The sequence below is a fragment of the Diadema antillarum genome, unplaced genomic scaffold (assembly GCF_040938485.1).
Source record: "Diadema antillarum isolate AM-2024a unplaced genomic scaffold, OU_Dant_1.0 seq00002441_RagTag, whole genome shotgun sequence".
Classification (NCBI taxonomy): Eukaryota; Metazoa; Echinodermata; class Echinoidea; order Diadematoida; family Diadematidae; genus Diadema; species Diadema antillarum.
Window position 1 is genome coordinate 157,757 of NW_027273048.1, and position 18,500 is coordinate 176,256.

General features: G+C 38.3%; 1 protein-coding gene across 1 annotated transcript in view; it reads left to right on the top strand.

Moving 5' to 3' along the window:
* The window catches only part of LOC139714806 (androglobin-like), a 76,918-nt gene that overhangs the window by 5,102 nt on the left and 53,316 nt on the right, over nt 1-18,500 (top strand). Inside the window, 13 exon segments of the mRNA XM_071626461.1 lie at nt 1,149-1,254; nt 1,801-1,854; nt 2,681-2,860; nt 3,262-3,474; nt 4,422-4,561; nt 5,448-5,537; nt 8,184-8,377; nt 9,249-9,356; nt 11,648-11,680; nt 14,869-14,978; nt 15,620-15,797; nt 16,428-16,518; nt 17,440-17,632. Of these exon segments, the coding sequence (XP_071482562.1) occupies nt 1,149-1,254; nt 1,801-1,854; nt 2,681-2,860; nt 3,262-3,474; nt 4,422-4,561; nt 5,448-5,537; nt 8,184-8,377; nt 9,249-9,356; nt 11,648-11,680; nt 14,869-14,978; nt 15,620-15,797; nt 16,428-16,518; nt 17,440-17,632 (1,690 nt within the window).

The window sequence follows — 18,500 nt, forward strand, 5'->3', positions numbered from 1 at the left end:
ATTTTCTGCCTCGTATATGCACACTGGCTTGCTTCGGGCAGGAGACTTTGGTTTCTAGCTCACTGGAAAATATTTTTTAAAAAGATCTCATTCCTCTTTTTTTTTCTCTCTGTCTGTCTCTTTGTGTTGATCAAACTTACCACTGTATACTTACATGGAATAGATAATGTATGATCATACTGGCAGGGAATATCACAGAATGTCTGTCTTGTTTTGATGCACTTTAGTTTGAAGATAGATTTCTTTTTTTCCCTGACTGCCTTTAAAGGGATCGTATAGTTTTGGTTGAGACCTAATTTCAGGTTTCTAACATTTTTGGGTGAGATAATGAGAAACCTCTTATGAAATATGACAGAGCATGTAATTCTATGAGGAATTCAACGTTTATTTGATGAAAATTGATTTCAAAATGGCTGAGATATCCAAAGAAGAGCGATTTTAATAAAGTGTGGGACCCACACATTATTACGATCGCTTTGTTTTACTTTGTTTTTGGATGTTTCAGTCATTCCAAACCCGATTCTCATCAAATAAACTTTGATTTCCTCTTAAAACGGTATGCTCTGTACTATATCATAAGTGTTTTCTTGGTATCTCGAAAAAAGTTTAAAGCCCAATTCTCATCTCCACCAATACTGTACTATCCCTTTAAAGTCATCCATTCCCTTACGAGCACATGGTATACTGTAATATTTGCATTCCCCATTAACAAACATCTATAGATAACAGCTTCAGAAAGGAAGGGCTCAAGAGTACCTTACAAATGAGGATATAAGAAGCAGGCAATGCTTTGTACATTGAAGAGTATCATGCAAATGAGGACAATGCTTTCTACATTGAATGATTGCTATCAAAGGATGATTGCCATACTCAAATACAAAATGTGTTATATCAAAACAGCAATATTATAGCCTTTAGTGCAATTGAATCTCTCATACAGGGCATATTTAATAACTTGAGATATCATAAGGCAAAACAATCTTTAGAGTCTTATCGAAAGTATTAATTTATATAAGAAATATGAAAGAAAGATACATTCGGAAATGGAAGGTGTGGTGCTACAGATGAGCAATCAATTTTCCATTCAGCAAGGTGATGGTGCTTTCACTACATTTGTATGTTTTGGTTATGTCTTCTCTGTATTGCAGAGCTGCTTCAATTGCTGCCAGCGTGATTGGATCTCAGGAGGGTAGAAAACAAAAGGTTGTCATTTGGCCCGAGTGGAATGATGCAGACGTCAATGCAGAAAAATGGGTAAGACTGCAGCCCCTGAGCCAGCGTAGCTCTTGAAGAGGGGCTATCCTTGCCATTGGACTACTATAACACCATGGTTTGAAAATGGTCATATACAACAAGTACATTGAAGATGAGAGAATATTATAGCCTCTTTCAATTATATGTTAAACCTTTGTTTAGAGTGGTATATTGTAAATGATTGATCATTGTAGTTGCCTGTGTAGTAATATAGTCCTTCAGTGTATGTTGTGGGAAGATGTATTGTACTTGGGTTCTACAAATTGCTATTTGTATCTAAAAATCACTACAGCATTCAACTTCAGATGGCATTGCTCATGTAGATTGATGAAAAGTATGTAATGAAGACAACATATCTTCAGTTGAAATGAATTTCTCTGTTATTTGGATGTAAGTGAAACATTTGCAATGTAGACAAGGTGATGGAAAGATATGCATCATATTCAAATGGGATTACATAAGAGTATCCTGTGAAACTACACTCTTGGCGCTATTACATGGAAATCAATTGTGTAAATCCTTTTTTTTTGGTAAATTTTTATCCAGGATACTCCACACAAAACCAAGGAGAAGGAGAAGGGCAAGAGCCCCAGCAGCATGGTGAGTGTGAACTTGGGAAATGGGGGGGGGGGGGGGGGGGGGTGTGTGCCTTTTACCTCAAATATATGTGTATATTCAGTGAATGTAAACATATTTCGTTAGAGCATACATGTAGTTTGAGTAGAATCAGATGATTTGTTCGAAAGTTATAGATTCTTAAAGTTTTGGTTAAATTCATGTGCCGTTTTTTGCCAAATAAGACTACAACAATTTTTGATGCCACAGAAGGACAATTATGTAGATGAAAGAAGAATTTCACAAATTTCTTTTTTTTTTTGGGGGGGGGGGTGAAAAGTATACATCCTTTTGACTTGTTGCTGACATATAAGGGTATTAGCATTCCTCCAGCCTTCAGAAATATGTAAGTCAAGTGTTCCCTCATTGTGCCAGAAAAATGAAAATTATTATTTTCACTCTTGCATCTAATACATGGGAGTGTTTGTTGAAATACATGGAGGACAATTGTATGGGAGAAACAAATATACAGTAATGTACTACATTGAGTATATTCAGAAGATATAAAGAAACTTCAACGTAATATTTTTATTTTCATGTTAATGCACCATTGCATTTGTTACACCTGAATGAACATGCTAACTTTACTACTAGATCAAGTTTTGTAGGATTACTGAATGCCAATAAAAAAGCTTGGCAAGTATACGCTAAGTGCCTTGGCACATTCAAAGGGTGAAGGTACATTAAGTGCTCCCTTTTCTGTTCCTGAATCCTGTACATATTTTTCCTGTTGCATTGTGTCATAGATATGCTGCATGTGTGAATTTTGAAAATAGTGAAAGGTCTTGACACATTCGTTTCTTTCGTATAGCAACATTTCTTTGATGACCCAGAGGGGCGCATTGACCTTCCACCCCCTCTGCGGCAGCGAGTTGATCACTGGAAGCGACCACAAGACTTCATCACCGACAAGACTCCTGTGGTGTACGATGCAGAAAGCACCAAGGACATTGACCTCTTGACCAACAATGAACACCTAGATTGCTGTGAGGTAGGCAAAATCAGAGCTTCCAGATTTCTAATTTTAGGTTTTGATGTTAGCAGAATCTGTGAAATATGTGGATATGTAAGCTAATTTTGGACATAGGCAGCATGTCTGAATGTCTGCATTTTTTTTCTCACATGTTTTATCACTTGTTCCTCACAATTTGATAAGAAAAAAAAAGATTATTTACATGCAAAATAACTGCATATCTTTGAGGTTTTTGTCATTCTACTGTGTAGTAAATTTAAGACTTTTATTTGCTGATAATGTGTGTCTTCAGATTGGTCATGGGGAAAGGGCTATTTGTGAAAGAGACTCCTTGTGTCATTTGAAAATGCAGCCTTTGCATGTCTGTAAATATCAGTGAGAAATGAGTAATGGATATTCATTTATCATTTTCTATGCAGACTCTACGCTGGATAACCAGTCAGCTCACCAGTCTGTGGCATGCCACTGCCACGCCCATTTGTGAGCCCCACGAGGGCGTGACCATCGCTGGGGGTAAGATGCACCCCTGGCGGCCGTGGGACCACATCTATGCCCTGTGCAAGGTTGGGAAGAGCCCCCACCTGCCACTCTACAACCCCCATGGAAAGTACATCATCAGGATCTACTGGATGGTGAGTTGGAAGTAGGAAGGGCTGTTGGAAAAAAAAATGATAGATGGATGATAGATAGATAGATAGATTGATAGATAGATAAATAGATGGATAGATAAATGATACATAGATAGATTGATAGATGGATAAATCATTCAACATCCAAAGGAGGATATCGTGTTGCTAAATGCTCTCGGGAGTATGTATCAGTCATTATTCTAGTAAGGAAATTGAAATGCATAGGAATTATGATCAAATGGAATAAATCATCACAAAGAATATCGACTGCACATGAAATAGAGCTAGTAGGAGTGAATGGACAACTTTCAGGAGATCAAATATCATACTGACACACTTGAAAGCAAGCTGTTGTAAAACACTTTTTCAAAAGGTAGTACCTCCTACTGATGTTGTGTCTGCTTAGCAAGATAATTTCTAACTTTCTAGTGTAAAGTTAAGATGATAAATTTAACATGTCATCTGTAAGCAGATGGAATTCTGGGAAGGATTTTATTCTTATGACTGATCCACGAAAGAGATTCAGCCCCATTTCACCTATCTTATTCTGATGGCAGAAGCCCTTTATGAGAAGCAATTGTTTTAAAGGGTAAACACTGATAACTCTCTTTGTCAAAAGTTTGGAGGGTCACCAATGGAAATTGGTTTCACTTATCTTGGAATGATAGCATTACCAGAAAAATATTACTGTACAAAACCTATATTAACAATGAAGGAAAGTAGAGGGATTACAGCTTTATTTTGGAACAACAAAAATGCACAGGGTGCATAGCTTGGTGAAATGGTCTGCCCCAATTACATAAGATATAAAATAACTGCTACCTCTTGCCATGATCTATAGAGAGTGCAAGCTAAATCTACAGCACTTGCCTCTTTGATGGCAACTTCAGACAAAGGTCAGGGAAGGCATACAAAAGTAAAACAAACCCTTCACATCCATGATGTTTCAGGGAACCTGGCGCAAGGTGACGGTGGACGACACCATCCCCTTCGATGACAATGGCAAGATGCTGCTGCCTTGCTCCCGGCTGACCCATGAGCTGTGGCCCATGCTTCTCACCAAGGCCCTCATCAAAGTCTTCTCCCTAGAGTGAGTGTCTTGATCCTGTGATGCACAGGTTCTCCACCTCATTAAGAGATGAGTGCTGTCAAACCAGAAATTTTCAGGTGCCTGAAACTTCCGCAAATTTCGCAAAGAGCCAAGATCTGCAAAAGTAAAATGCATGCAAAAGTTCTTGTCTACGTTATTCATTGAATACTTGTACAATGCTGTACACAATCATGATTGGCAATTTGTGAAATCTTCTTGCTGCAAAAAAGGTTGCCAACTCCAATTTGCCAAAGTGTTATGCGGTGAATGTTTCTGGTTTTACAGTATGCTTCTCTGTAATCTCCAAAATATCATCATAAGGCTTTGATGTTTAGAGAGCTCAGCTCTCACTTGGAGATTACCAGGTTTCTTTGCCAAGGGTAGCTTTTCTAGAAATGCACAGGATTATTGAACTCTTGCATCCCATGATGCCACTTTGCTGACTGTCATTCCTCATCAACACTATCAGAGAATCTGAGGAAAGCAAGAGCTAGAGGTGCTCTTTATCAGTTGATGATGGAAAACAAGTTTCAACCAAATATGAGTCATAAGTTGACACAGCTTGCTCAGAAATTGGCTTTTATTAGATTTTCCAATAGTGTTGTATTGTTATAATCACAGAAATGGCAGATATTGCCCTCCAAAGTTTCCTGATACGAAGTCAAAATCAAGTCAGTTGATAAAGCAGGAAGTGTACTAAGTAGATTTGAGTTACAAACTTGGTAAAAACCTTGACAACGAACACAATATAGCCTTGATATGTATTATGCATTTTGTACGATGAGAAGGAAACGGATTCATCAGAATGTTGGACTTTACTAGACGGTTTAGTTTATTTGATACACCATGTGGCATGAGCCTTGCCTTTGCTTTACTCCCTTTGCAGCTACTCCACTGGTAGCAGCAGCTGTGAGTTTGGGGACGTGACGGTGATACAGGCCCTCACTGGCTGGCTGCCAGAGACCATCCCGCTGCAGTAAGTACCATCAACATTCCCTTTCTCTCCATCCTTTTTCATTTTATTGAAGGTATGCAAAGACTTTGTGATGACTCACTGTGTTCAAGATTATTAGTCTGCGTAATTATTAGTACGCATAAAGGATCGTATTCATATGGATTTATGTAAATTAGTGCTGTTTGTTTCCATACATACATGTGATGTCATATGCAATCCTATGATCAAACTGTGTGGGAAAAAAATGATTTACCAAAATATTCGCATATATTGTTCAAAGATTATGTCAGAGTAAGGGGCCGTTCACAATTATCAACATTTTCACAAGCGTACAAACTGTATGCTGGGGGGAGGGGGTCAACACCCGGCGTACGCTTTCCAATTTCGAAAAATGTCAACACAAACTGGAAAAAGGCAGACCAAGCAAGAACTGAACACAGTGAAAATAATGCATTTAAAAAAAAATCAATATTTTTCTTCCTACACTTTAATGGGGGGAAGGGGGGTCTTGAAAAGTGTATGGTTTATACACTTGTGAAAATGTTGATAATTGTGAACGACCCCTAAATACAAGTAATTTTCATGAGAATGAGAACCTAGACATACTTTCTTTATACAGAAAACTATTCTTTCTTCATCCAAGTTTCTGATGAAATTCTGAATGTGAAAAACACTTGTTCAAACGGCCCCCAAGAAAAAAAGAAAAAAAGAGGGAAAATGTGTCTCTACATGCATTGTTAAACTTCAAAGAATTTCAAAACTCATTTTTGTAGTGATGTCAGTCATGTCTCATACTAAAAAAAGTTTTTCACTTTCAAAGCATCGAGAATGATCAGGACAGCCATACACAGAAGAACATGTCAATGGATTGGCTAATCATAGCTCTATTGGCGAAGTCGTGTTGGTCATAAGAGAAGAAATTTGCTTAATTCATGAAAAACAAACTTTAGGTAATAGTACTTCATTTCCATGTTACCAAATGATAGTACTCTCACCAAACAAAAATGACTTCACAGCATCTGTCATGCTGTCATGTGTTTGTCTCAGTCACCTCATGTCCTGTGGTGTAGGCAAGAAGGCATGCGTGGTGCAGGAAGTGCGCAAGAATAGTCTCCTTGCAAGCCGTCTAGACTTAGACGTAGATAAGCTACCGCCACCCACAGGCAGTCAGACAGATGTCCTGGCGGGGTCGGAAGATATTAGTGCGGAGCAAAACGGCAGAATGGGAGGTGGGGCGGATGAAATGGAGGAGGCAGAAGAAGCTCCGCCCTTTGACGATGCAGCGCTGAATGTCGCCATGGAGAAGGATGAGATAGAGTAGGGCCCGTCCCATTCTACAGCCAGAATGAGGATGTTGATTTCACACCTCGCATGGCTTAAATTTCCCAGCATGTTGTTACTATAGTTCACATTGCTCTGTTATCAGATTTGCCTTTGTAGATTTCATGCACTTTTTGAAAATATTAACAAAGCTCTTCACCATTTTCATTGTTGTTCGTGTAAATACTAAAATTGGTTTTGAGATTGTTTTGAGTTCTGAATGGATGCGTTTATTAGTTTTTAACACAGTTATCTCCTCTTACCATGTTTGGCATGTTTATCTTTCATATTATTTGTACTTTAATGTTTCTATTTTTTCAATGATTGTACACATGGTTTGTCAATTTTTACCTGTTGACAGATTGTGATCTCCAATAAATACCCTGGTTTATGTACCTGTAAACTTACAGTTTTGTTCAAACTATGAAGAAATATGCAAATGTTCCATTTTCCCTCCCTTGAAGGTTTTGTGATGTTTTCTGAGCTTTACAGTCATACCAACATGTTTTGACACACCATCAACAGTTATAACACCTGATCACCAATCTTGGGCTTGCTTACATTGTTGTATATGATATTTTTGTTTTTTAATCCATTCAACTTTCACTTTCTTTGAAATGGTTTCAAAGTACATGTTCTTATAATTTGTTCACATGTCACAATACTCTGCTATGACTGTTTCTTTCTATTTTGTATTATGATTGTTCATACAGAATTGATATGTATTGACTTCAATTATAATCAAGTAACTTAAATAAGTAAATTAATATAACATCTGATAAAGTAAGGGGTGTCCAAGGAGAAGGGATCTACAGAAGTAAGTAATATGTGTAAATGCTCTTACATTAAAATGAACTATTATACTGCAGTAAAGTAAATGAGTGGACTTTTCAAGTAATGATATTATATATGTTTTAAATTGTCACACTTTCTTGTGTCCATGTGTTGATGTTTATGTGCAGGAAATATTCTGAAGGAAATTGGGAAATTACCAAAAAAGAAAAAAGAAAATACCATGCAAAGACACCCTTGTGTTAGTTTGGGACTTTGTGACTTAGCTGCTATGGAAGCAGTGAAATGCTTATGAGCAAGCTACCTTAGGACTGATGACTAAGGCTATCAGGAAAAAGTGCTTGTTTAGGGGCACAACTGCGTCTGCATGCAGACTTGAACCAGGGACCTCCTGATTGTGAGTCTGTGGTCATAACCACTAAGCCACAAGGTCTCCTCATTTTATAAAATATAGGCCAGGAAATAGTCTGTGCACTAAACACTTCTTTTTCATGCATATCATTATCATTTTGTCACACTGGATGAATCATCATTGTTGCTGTTCTTGTTTCGAAGGTACGGGCACCTGGACAAGGTCTGGGACCTGCTGAAGAAGCTCCTGCCAGAGTTCAAGCTCCCCGACCCAGAGCTGCCCCCGGAGGAACCTCCCGAGGAGGCCCCCAAGAAGGAGAAGATGGGGGACGAGATGTCCGTGGTCACCCGGGAGTCCAACAAGGACGGCAAGATCGGCAAGGACAAGGATGGCCGATGTGAGTTGTGTCCCAAACTGGTCAGCGCATTCCAGAATGTCCATGTCGTGCTAACTTTGTAGCCATTTTTCACCAGCACATCTCTGTGCAATTGTAAACACTCATAGATAAACAATGATGGGTGAGAACTGGTCGACACATTCTGGAGTGTTCATGTCTAGCTAACTTTATGACCCCTTTTCAGCAGCAGCAGCATCACTGTGCTATTTTGCCATTGCTCTTCATAAAAGTGGTTTCGTGACATTTGCTCCTATGACAATTGCTCCCATGATATACACTTTGCACACCAAGCCCAACATAAAACCTACACAAAAACATAACCTTCACCCTAATCCTAATACTCAATTCAAAATAAACCTAAAACCCTTATTCACAACCCAAACCCTAACTGTAAGTCCTTGGAGAAAATAAGCCCTTGGCAATTCACTTGTCGCAAGAGCAAATGTCGTGTCACCCACAAAAGCATTGGCAGTTTCTGACTTTGATGCCCGGTCAGAACAGGTTTCACAGTTTGAATGACGATCACACTGCGAAATCATTCACATTTACAAAGGAACATGTTTTTCCACAGCTTTCGTAAATGAATATATGAAGAATTTAAATTTGTAATCTCAGCAAGACGTGTGGAATAGCTTCAGTAGCATTTTATATTACTTGGATGTCACCAAACTGGTTGGTAATGCTGCTGATACCTTCTGTTTGACAGACTGTGGAGATAAATAGTATTGTAGCTAATGGCAACATGAACCGATTTCTGAAGAGCTGCGTGCTGGGATCTTGGAATGAAATCATCTGTACTTTACAGTGCATAGGATGTGATCTAGCGTGTTTGAGAGATTGACAGGTTTTCACTAAATATTCCAACTTGCAGCCGAGAAGGGCGACAAGGACTCCAGGGTTGGTCACAAGGATGACAAGGAGGGAAAGAAGGACAAAAAGGACAAGAAAGACGACAAAGACAAACGTAAGTTTAAACCACGTCATGTTTTCTTCTTTTTTTCCCCCCCATATCTCACATCCCTCTGTGACATGCAGTGTATGTCTCTGTTTGAGAGTTAGTATGATATGCACATTATGCACACGATTTGAGAGGCCTGTCTCCTGTCGTTGATATTAGCATATTTCTGAGTCTACATGTTTATTGTTGTCGTTTGTGTGAAGAGCAGAGCTAGTCTGGCTCAAAAGCAAAGAAGGAACCTGATGAATTACGGCATTATTTGTATGTTTTTCTAATTCATACTGAACAGAATTGACTCCTATCATAATTTCATGATAGTCAAGTGACCATTCTTTGCAGCATGCCTGTGCTGACGATACTGTCAGTAGAGATCTAAAGGGACCTGTAATGCTTCTTAAATACCATTCATCATCATTAAATGAACTCTTTCTCATACTGACTTTACATATATTGAAATTCACAGTCTTTTGGGAGGCGGGTTGGATGTAATGTAGTGGGTATAAAACACATTTGATTTATGATAATCATATGTTGTAACAAATTTTGTTGTTGTTTAGAATGTCTCTTTACCCCTTTTTTTACCCGAGTGCATTATACATTGTGACATGTAATTTATGACAGTGTATCAATTGTAAAGCTCACTGCAACCTCTTGTGATGAAATATAAGACCCCTTTGTTGTGTAGTGTTGGCTGTGCTGTCGTGACCAGTTTCTTGAAATGGATATATTCATGTGTTCTCCCAAAGTGAACAATGTGAAAAAGTCTGTGCTCTGCAGGCTAGCAGCGATGCATTCTTTCAGTCACCGGAACCAACAGGTTGACCTCAACCCTCAAAAGCCCACTGACATACCTCCAGCCATAATTAAGTATCATCTCAGTGACAATTGCCTGACATAATCAAATATGCCTTCTTTTCATTAGTTCTGCACATATTCAGCTGTTTGATTGTATATTTACTTATTTTTTTTCTTCAATATCACAAACTAGCAATTCATCTGCTTTTATGCAATGCCATTCTTCATTCCTGTCTGGCTGTCTTGATTTATACAGCTGACATAAGAATGGTAGAATTGCCCACTTCATCTCAGCTTTTCATGTAGTTTACAGTCTTAGGCTCAGGAAGATATAAGACATATGTATTCAATTATCATTTACCTTTGGATAGTCCGGTTGTCTGTCCAAGCTGCACAGTATCTTATCATTCTTTTTTTCCCTTTACCATCCTAAATACTGGTAAGAACAACTTTAAGCAACATGGTGAGGTTAGTGCATTTTTGAACAGCCATGCTGCAATTAGATTTGATAAATATGAGTGATGAGGTATATTTATTGTTAATGGTAATGGGTAGAAGGTCAAAGGCAAAACTGTAATGTTTCAAGCAATATTTCCAGGAATATAAGATGGAATATGTGTATGATAAAGCGTGATAAGGGCATAAGTGGTTATTCACCAGATGACTTTAGGAATAGATATAATGGAGTCACAAGTAGAGGATAAAATTTTTTGAGTTTTATAACAAGAAAAGCCCAAAACTTAATACTTGAAATATAGCACCAAACTTTGAGCAAAGTATAACTACATTGTATGACTCTATGATTCTCCTGCATGGTATGAAAGGGTAGGTTCTACCAGCACTGTTCTAGCAAAGACCATTGTAATCAGTGGATTCATATTATGTTCCTACCTGGACAAACAAGCTTATGAAGTCTTGTATTTCCTGTAGTGAGTGATCTTGGTTGCATTATAAACTGTTTTGGGTGTTGACCATGCAGGACAGAATTGTGCTGTCTTTTGGGGCAACCTTTCCAAAATGTTTCAATGCCGTGCCCAGTGCTTTGGAAGGAATAATGGTACAAGATACAGTGATTTGGAAAGGCAATGATAAAATCTTGCCTTGTTATCAATATGAAAGCTGCCAAAATGACATCTTCAGTAGATGTCATTTTAAGCTGTGCTGTATTGACGGCAGTTCTCTCTGTTTCTTGTTTTTATGCTAGATATCTCTAGATGTCAATTGCTAAAGCAGTGCACCTGATAACCCTATTCCCAGTATTTATATTCTTTTACGGAGGCTTTGACCTTTACAGCACATAACGGAGGCTTTGACCTTTACAGCACATATGCTGCATGTGTATTAACTACAGTGAAGTTCCCATTGTGGTGTTGTGTATGATGCTTTCAATCAACACCCTCTGCATGATTGGTTGATCTTGTTTTTGTTTTTTGTTTTTTGTTTTTTCTATTTTGGTCACCTTGATATTGCCTTGTTACTTTTGTTGTCATTTGTTCCTGCACTTTAAACCTGCACAGGCACACCCGATAAGGAGCAAGTAACCCTCCTAGGTCTGTTACTCAGTGCTTGCTTCCACTTTGCATGTTGCATGATGGCACCTGTTTGAATTGGCTCAGTCTCTTTCCTATTTCTCTCCATGTTTGGAATTCATTCAAGGGCTTTTTTTACTGCATCACACAATGTGACGTCTTGTAACTCATGAACTTGGCTATCTTGGACCGTCTCGGACTTGGGGAGGGCGCCGGGTTTAGGAGAACTAATTCTGCCCTTCCAAAATCTTAGCCACTAGGAATGATTTGTTCAGGTCTAATACGCGTTCATACATGCAACACATCACTTTTTTTTCCTCCTTCTTATGAGTGCTGAAAATAACCATCGTCTTGACATGATATTGATAATTGAAGGCTTGAACATCCAGGTCAATTTGAACACATTGTAGTTGTAGAAACATATGTGCAAGATTCTTGTGAGGAGGGAGAATGTGAAATCTGATTGTGTTAAAAAGATATTGACGAAAAAAAAAGGAAAGTATTTTGTATTGCTATTCACGTACATCAGTGTGACGCAGGAAGCGGAGTTACATTTCTGCATATCATGGGATATTCATGAAATGTCATATTGAGTACCTCAAACATTTAATGATTTATGAATCATTTTGATTTACAACATTTTTTAGAACAGAATTGCCAAAAGACAACATATCTGTGTGTATTCCCGAATACAAATTAATGTATACACTTCAAACTGAAAGACAAGGCATTTTGAATTTTCATTTTTGGGTCATTTGGTTTCTTTGGTGCTTTTCTTCAGGGGGTGGTAAGTAGAAATAGATAACTGTTTGATAAGTCTGGAGAAATGGGGAAGATTGCCTATTTTGTGATTTGGCAGCATGGATATTTACTAAGTTCTGTCTTCTTTCACTGTGGCATGGATTTGCATGATACAATCTGTACTTCATTGCACTGTTTGCATGTGTTTTTGGTTCAATGTCTTTGTTCCTTTTAAGGAAAGATGGTATACTGGTATACCATCTCCTCCCCCTTCAAAGTTTCTGTCTTGATTCTAACTTTTCATCTTCTTTTTTTTTTTTTAAGATGAAAATATATGATGTAGAAACACTTTTTTTAAAGATGAAAATATATGATGTAGAAATGCTCAAACAGTCAATTTAAGGAGCGCCAATCCGGGACTTGCCTCCCTTTTAATGGGTCTTCATCACAATTTCCACCAACAACATCAACAATGCAAGAATATAATGCCCATGTCTCTCCAATGGCTACCCAACTAGGAATGCTTGAGTGTTGAGCGTGAAACGCTACTGGCTGTTCATAATATTGATAGATATGTAATTGTGCATCCACTAGGTCAAAGTAAATTATGTGTCTCTATAGATCCTCTGTTACCATGGTATTTACTTTGTTATACATGTATGCTCTTTAATTCCTTTGAGTGCTCCTTTTACCTTCAAAAAGCAGATCCCCCTCCAAAAAAAGAAAGAAAATGAATAATAACAGCAATGATACATTGTAAGTAGCAGAACATTATAGGAAGCTGATTCATATTATTACACATTTCAGCAGTTATCGGAGCTGTTCTAAGGGATAAGCCGTCGTTGTCCATGCTACCATTGTATACCAAAATTTGTGGTGACCCTGAATGATAGGCTGTTCAAACAAAAAATGTATCAGTAGGTTGACATCATGTCATTCAAATGTTTAAAATAATTGACATCCTGTATTGGGTTTACGTTTGATAACCTCATCGAGTGAAAAGAATATCATCCTGCACAGTGCATTGGTGTCCATGTTTTGGTGTAGGGGAGTTTTGTGTTGACTACGTGGTGTCTGGTCTTCACACCGTATAGGGTGAACACATCAGATGTGGTAGATTTTGGGGGACTGACAGATGCCGTGTGATGTGTTGGCTGATGTTGGGTTCTTTGTGTATTCATAGGAGCAGTGATAAACCATATCACAATTTAAAACCCGGTAGTTTGGGAGAGATGGTTGGCCACATTGAATTGATCATCATCTGCCCGCCGGGATATGTTCAAAAACCATGACTAAGGCATGCTGGTTAGAATAGGATTGGCTGCAGCGAAAATATGTGCATTGAAGCATATGCTCACCTGTAACATTCGATTCCAGTTGAAATTTTTCAGCTGCTTGTGTACTTACGTAGAGATCAGTGATACAGCTATATATATACACAATTCGTAACAGGAATTCCCAAATATATCTTTGCAACTCAACTGAAAATAAATTGCATGTTGTTTTGTTGATATCATTACTGTGCTATGTTTTAGAACAATAGCCAGCTCATAGTTCCTGTGGTGCTACTGTACAAGCACTGAAGCATTATCACAAGCTATATGTAGTAATAAGCTTAGTAAAGTCAAAGAGTTGTAGTATTTTCCAAAGTCCAAATCATGGTTGTCATTTTGCTTGAAATTTCAATTGTTTTGTGATATCAAGCAGTATCACATCACTATATTCTCTCTTGCACCATGTTTGGAAAGACTGGCTCTTTATTGGTGATCATCTACCTTCAGCCATGTCAGGGACAATTCATTTCACCAAGCTATTTTCTGATGGTTGATCGTTGTTTTGTTTCCCCCATTCTTTGCACAGTGCAGCCAGTGATTGTGTGCTGTAGATGTATATGATTCGTAGCTTTTATCATGCATGGAATGAATTGAATGCATGTTTAGTAGTATGGTTTGCAGTAAACATTTGTAGTATATGAGTTTAGGATAAGTGACAAATTTCATTTGTGTCTCAAAACCGTAGAACACATTATCAAGATAATTCTTGTGCATTCCATTGCAGACTTTTGTTTTTAGCTAATGAATGGGATGTGATATACTATTCATTGTACAGCATGCCTTATTTCCAAAGACCCATTACAATTGTAGAGCTTTCTGTATACTGATGTGAGATGTGTATTAAGATTTAGGAGATATAAAATGCATCTTGGGAACTTGTATACTAGTAGTCACTGCAAATTTCAATATGCATGCTGCAGATTAAAGATTAAAACAGCAAATCATAAAAAACTAGCCCCCAATCAAAAACGTTATATGGGACTGTGTTGTGTATGAACACCATTTTCAAGTTGAGGAAAATTTAGCAGTGTTACTCATAAGGGAGCTACTTGTGATATAGCAACACTATTCTTGCACATTAGTCCACATTAATCCTCCTATTTTAAACACTCATGGCTTTCTCTGGCCCCACAGACAAAGAGCAGCCGACGCCCATGGTTCCTGAGAGCCCCCAAGTCACCCTCTTTGTCAGCTATGTGCATCCCCCAAAGGTCCCCGTCAGAATATCTGTACTCGGAGAGATGGTACGTTCTACAGCAATTTTGCACACCACATGAAGAAAATAAACAAGATGCTTTCTATTGCCTTGTAGTACTGTATTCAGGCAGAATTTGTATTTCTTCTTTTAATGAGGATTGGTGATTAAAGAGATTCCCAGGTTTTTAAAATGGCTTGAGCTTCATTATCTTGTTGATTAAGGGCCCAAGTATTGAGTGGGAAATGACATACAATGTTGTAGAATATCTTGTAAAAAAAAATGTATTTTGTATTAGCTTTGAACTTTTCAAGCCCATAAGACTGGAAACCCTTCAGACGAAGTGTAGAAAGGTGTATGGCATACTGTGATACAATGTACATAAAGGGTACATTATTCAGCCACAAATGGATTTTTTTTTTTTTTTTTTTAGTATCTAGTCAGGTGAACCTATCAACACAGAATGCAAACGTCCTATCTAGTTCACCACTTTGTGTCATTCACTGCGAGCATTCATTGACTACTGGCTAGAGTACAGTATACCCAGTATTTGTCAAACAGCAATAGCTCTTAAAACCCTAGAAAAACTCAACCTACCAACAGGTGGAGTGATCAAGGGGGAAAAAAAAAACATGAAACAGAAAAAAACTACACGTATTATTGTCTCCCTCTCTGTTGTCTTCCTGCCAGGCCGATGCATCCGAGAGACTGCGGCAAAACGGTCTGTCGCACGTCTACCCCCACCCACTAATGCTCACTCAGACCAGGTCTTGCCCTCTGGTCGCCCCTCCCCCTCCCCCAAAGATCCCCGCCTGGAAGCTCATCAGGCCCAAGAAGAAGAAACCGTCCCCTACGGATGAACCGTCAGGTAAGAGCAAAGGGACTACACAGCTAACACTGTCTATGTTTGTGTAATAGCAATTAGAGAGAAGGAAAATAACTGATACAAACTATTTGAATACAGTTGCAAGGGTCTGTAACAAAATTTTAGGCACCCTGTGCATTGACATGATGTCTTTTAAATGTTACACAATCATATTTGCAATAAAAATATAGATTTAGAAAATGTGCATTTTTCATTATTTGCCATAAAAGTAAGCCATGGGAAAATAGTTTGTAAAAGAAACAAGATATAAAAAGAGAAGTCAAAAGAAAGTTGCTCTCATTTGTAAACATCAAATGGGGAAGTAAGTTATAACTAACTTGGTTTTAACAAACATACTTTTATGATATCAAATATTTAGCTTGGATGAAACTTCCTTGACTTTTTCATATTTTGAAGAGATGACATGTGCCTTGCAAACTGACATTAGACAGATATAACGTTGAGGCTTATTTTATGTGTTCTAGATGTGTCATATTTGTTCTAATCTAAAAGTACCATTTCTGTAGAATACATGGTCTAACCATAAGTTGAGTCATCAATAGTGGATACCAGTGGAGTAATATACCATGTGCACTGTCTATACATCCTTCTCTCACATTTCCCTCATATCAGAGCCCGAAGTGAAGAAGCCAGAGCAATTTGTAGAGATGACGTCACTCTATGTCAATTACAAAGTCAGCCCGGTACCCATCCCTACGGAAACGTGAGTACAGTAGTAAAACAGTGTGGAATGGAATTGTTCATGTTACCTTACATAATATGTATCTGTATATCTTATCTGGTTATATTTTGAAGGGAGCGAGTTTGGCATGATTTCCAATCTGTGCCAATTCTCATCAATTTTCGTGATTAAGGATACATGCCTCTAAATGTATCTTGCATAAAGTGTTCATATCAGGAAAAAGTGAATTTTGTAGCACTGCTTACTACATAATGGTAGAGATGTACATACCTCAACATATGCTTGTTCAAAACTTGCTGTGAATAATCCTCATTAAGCTACTTGTCCTGCTGTTGAAGAGATACTTGAGACTGAACATTTCATGAAAATATTAGACAACATACCCTGTAAGCAGAGACTCCAACTCTCCTGCTTTCGACGGGAGATCTCCCGCCGAAAGCCCATTTTTGCAAAATCTCCCGTTCTCCCGCTTGAGATTTAATTTCTCCCGCCCTGGCTCTGTGTCTCCCGTTTGAAATGATTTCTTACTTTTTGTCTTCGTATGTTGAAAAATAAGCCTTAGATAGCACGAGAGAGCATCAAGAACCCTAATTATTAGAGCTTCCAGGGCCCAAGCGGGCCATGGACCCCGGCCGCAAGGAACTTTGCGCTCGTGATATGCGCCTCGCGCACATCAAATTGGAGTCTCCCGTTTGCTAGGGGTTTCGGGCGGGAGAATCTCCAGATCAGAAAGTGCTTAGGGTTGGAGTCTCTGTGTAAGGCCCTGTAAGTCAACTTTCGTGAAAAAAAAAAACAAACAAAAAAGAGACAGAATATTGAGTGTTCATGCTTATTTTTCACATCTCTCAAAACTGAATCAGTTATACAGAAAATCTAGTCACAAAATTTGAAATGAACAAACCGATTTTTGTCTATTTGTCCGTAACGATATTCATTGTGCAGGAAGAGACCAAACTCATCACTCTCGCGAGGCATCACGTCGAGGCCAGGGACCTCCAACATGGGGGAGATCTTCGAGGTGGACGAGAATGCGCCGGAGAAGACGGAGGAAGAGCTCGCCAAGGAGAAGGAAGCCAAGCTGAAGGCTGAGGAGGAAGCTCGCAAGAAAGAAGCAGCGGCAAACATTCCCGATATGGTCAGGAAAATTTGACTAATTTTGGTCTCCTTTGAAGGAATAGTTATACTCCAACAAGTGGTTAATTTGTTTAAAACAGAGGGATTTGAAACCCATGATAAGGGACACTTATAGCAGCAGAATGGAGGACGTTGAAGTAAGAGATCTCAGCAGATGTTTTGTCACAAGCAGAAAATTTGTTATCATTTTGTTGCATCACTTTCTTTGTCATGTAATCATCATCAAGTGTTTGTGACTTTGCTTGCAATTAAACCTGTCTTTTTTTAAAAAACAAAAACTCACCGATAAATACTTCGTTGAATGAAGAAATAGACCTACCACTAGTATTCTTTGATGATGCCTTAAAATACAGTATACTTGATATTGTTGTAATCAAAGGTTACTATAGTTATCTCATTGATGTTTCCAAAGAGCAGATATGGGTATAGCATTCAAGATTTGTAAGGGGAGAACAAGCTTGGCATAGCAGTACTGATAAAGTAAGATTGCTGCATTGATAAACAGCAATCTCCTCATTGGAGTTACTATCCTTCTTCTGATAAAATTTGTTCTGTACTTCATTTTGTATTTTGAAGCAAAGAATCTGCCCTTTGCTTTGCCATGCTTTCATAAAACTTTGAATTGATATCTGATATGTGCACAAGAGTATCCCAAATCAAGGAGAACTATGTTTCTATAGAGGCCACTATTAGAGTAATGGCTGTGCTCCATCATCTATTCCAAAGTCAAAACAAGTGAATACTTTGGGAGGTGAATCCTGCTTCACCAAGTATGTGTATGGCTTTGTTTTCCATTTGTCATTACAAATTGCTGTTTTTTTCTTTCACTCAATCTTAAGATCAATCATACTCGTATACTCAAATTAGAA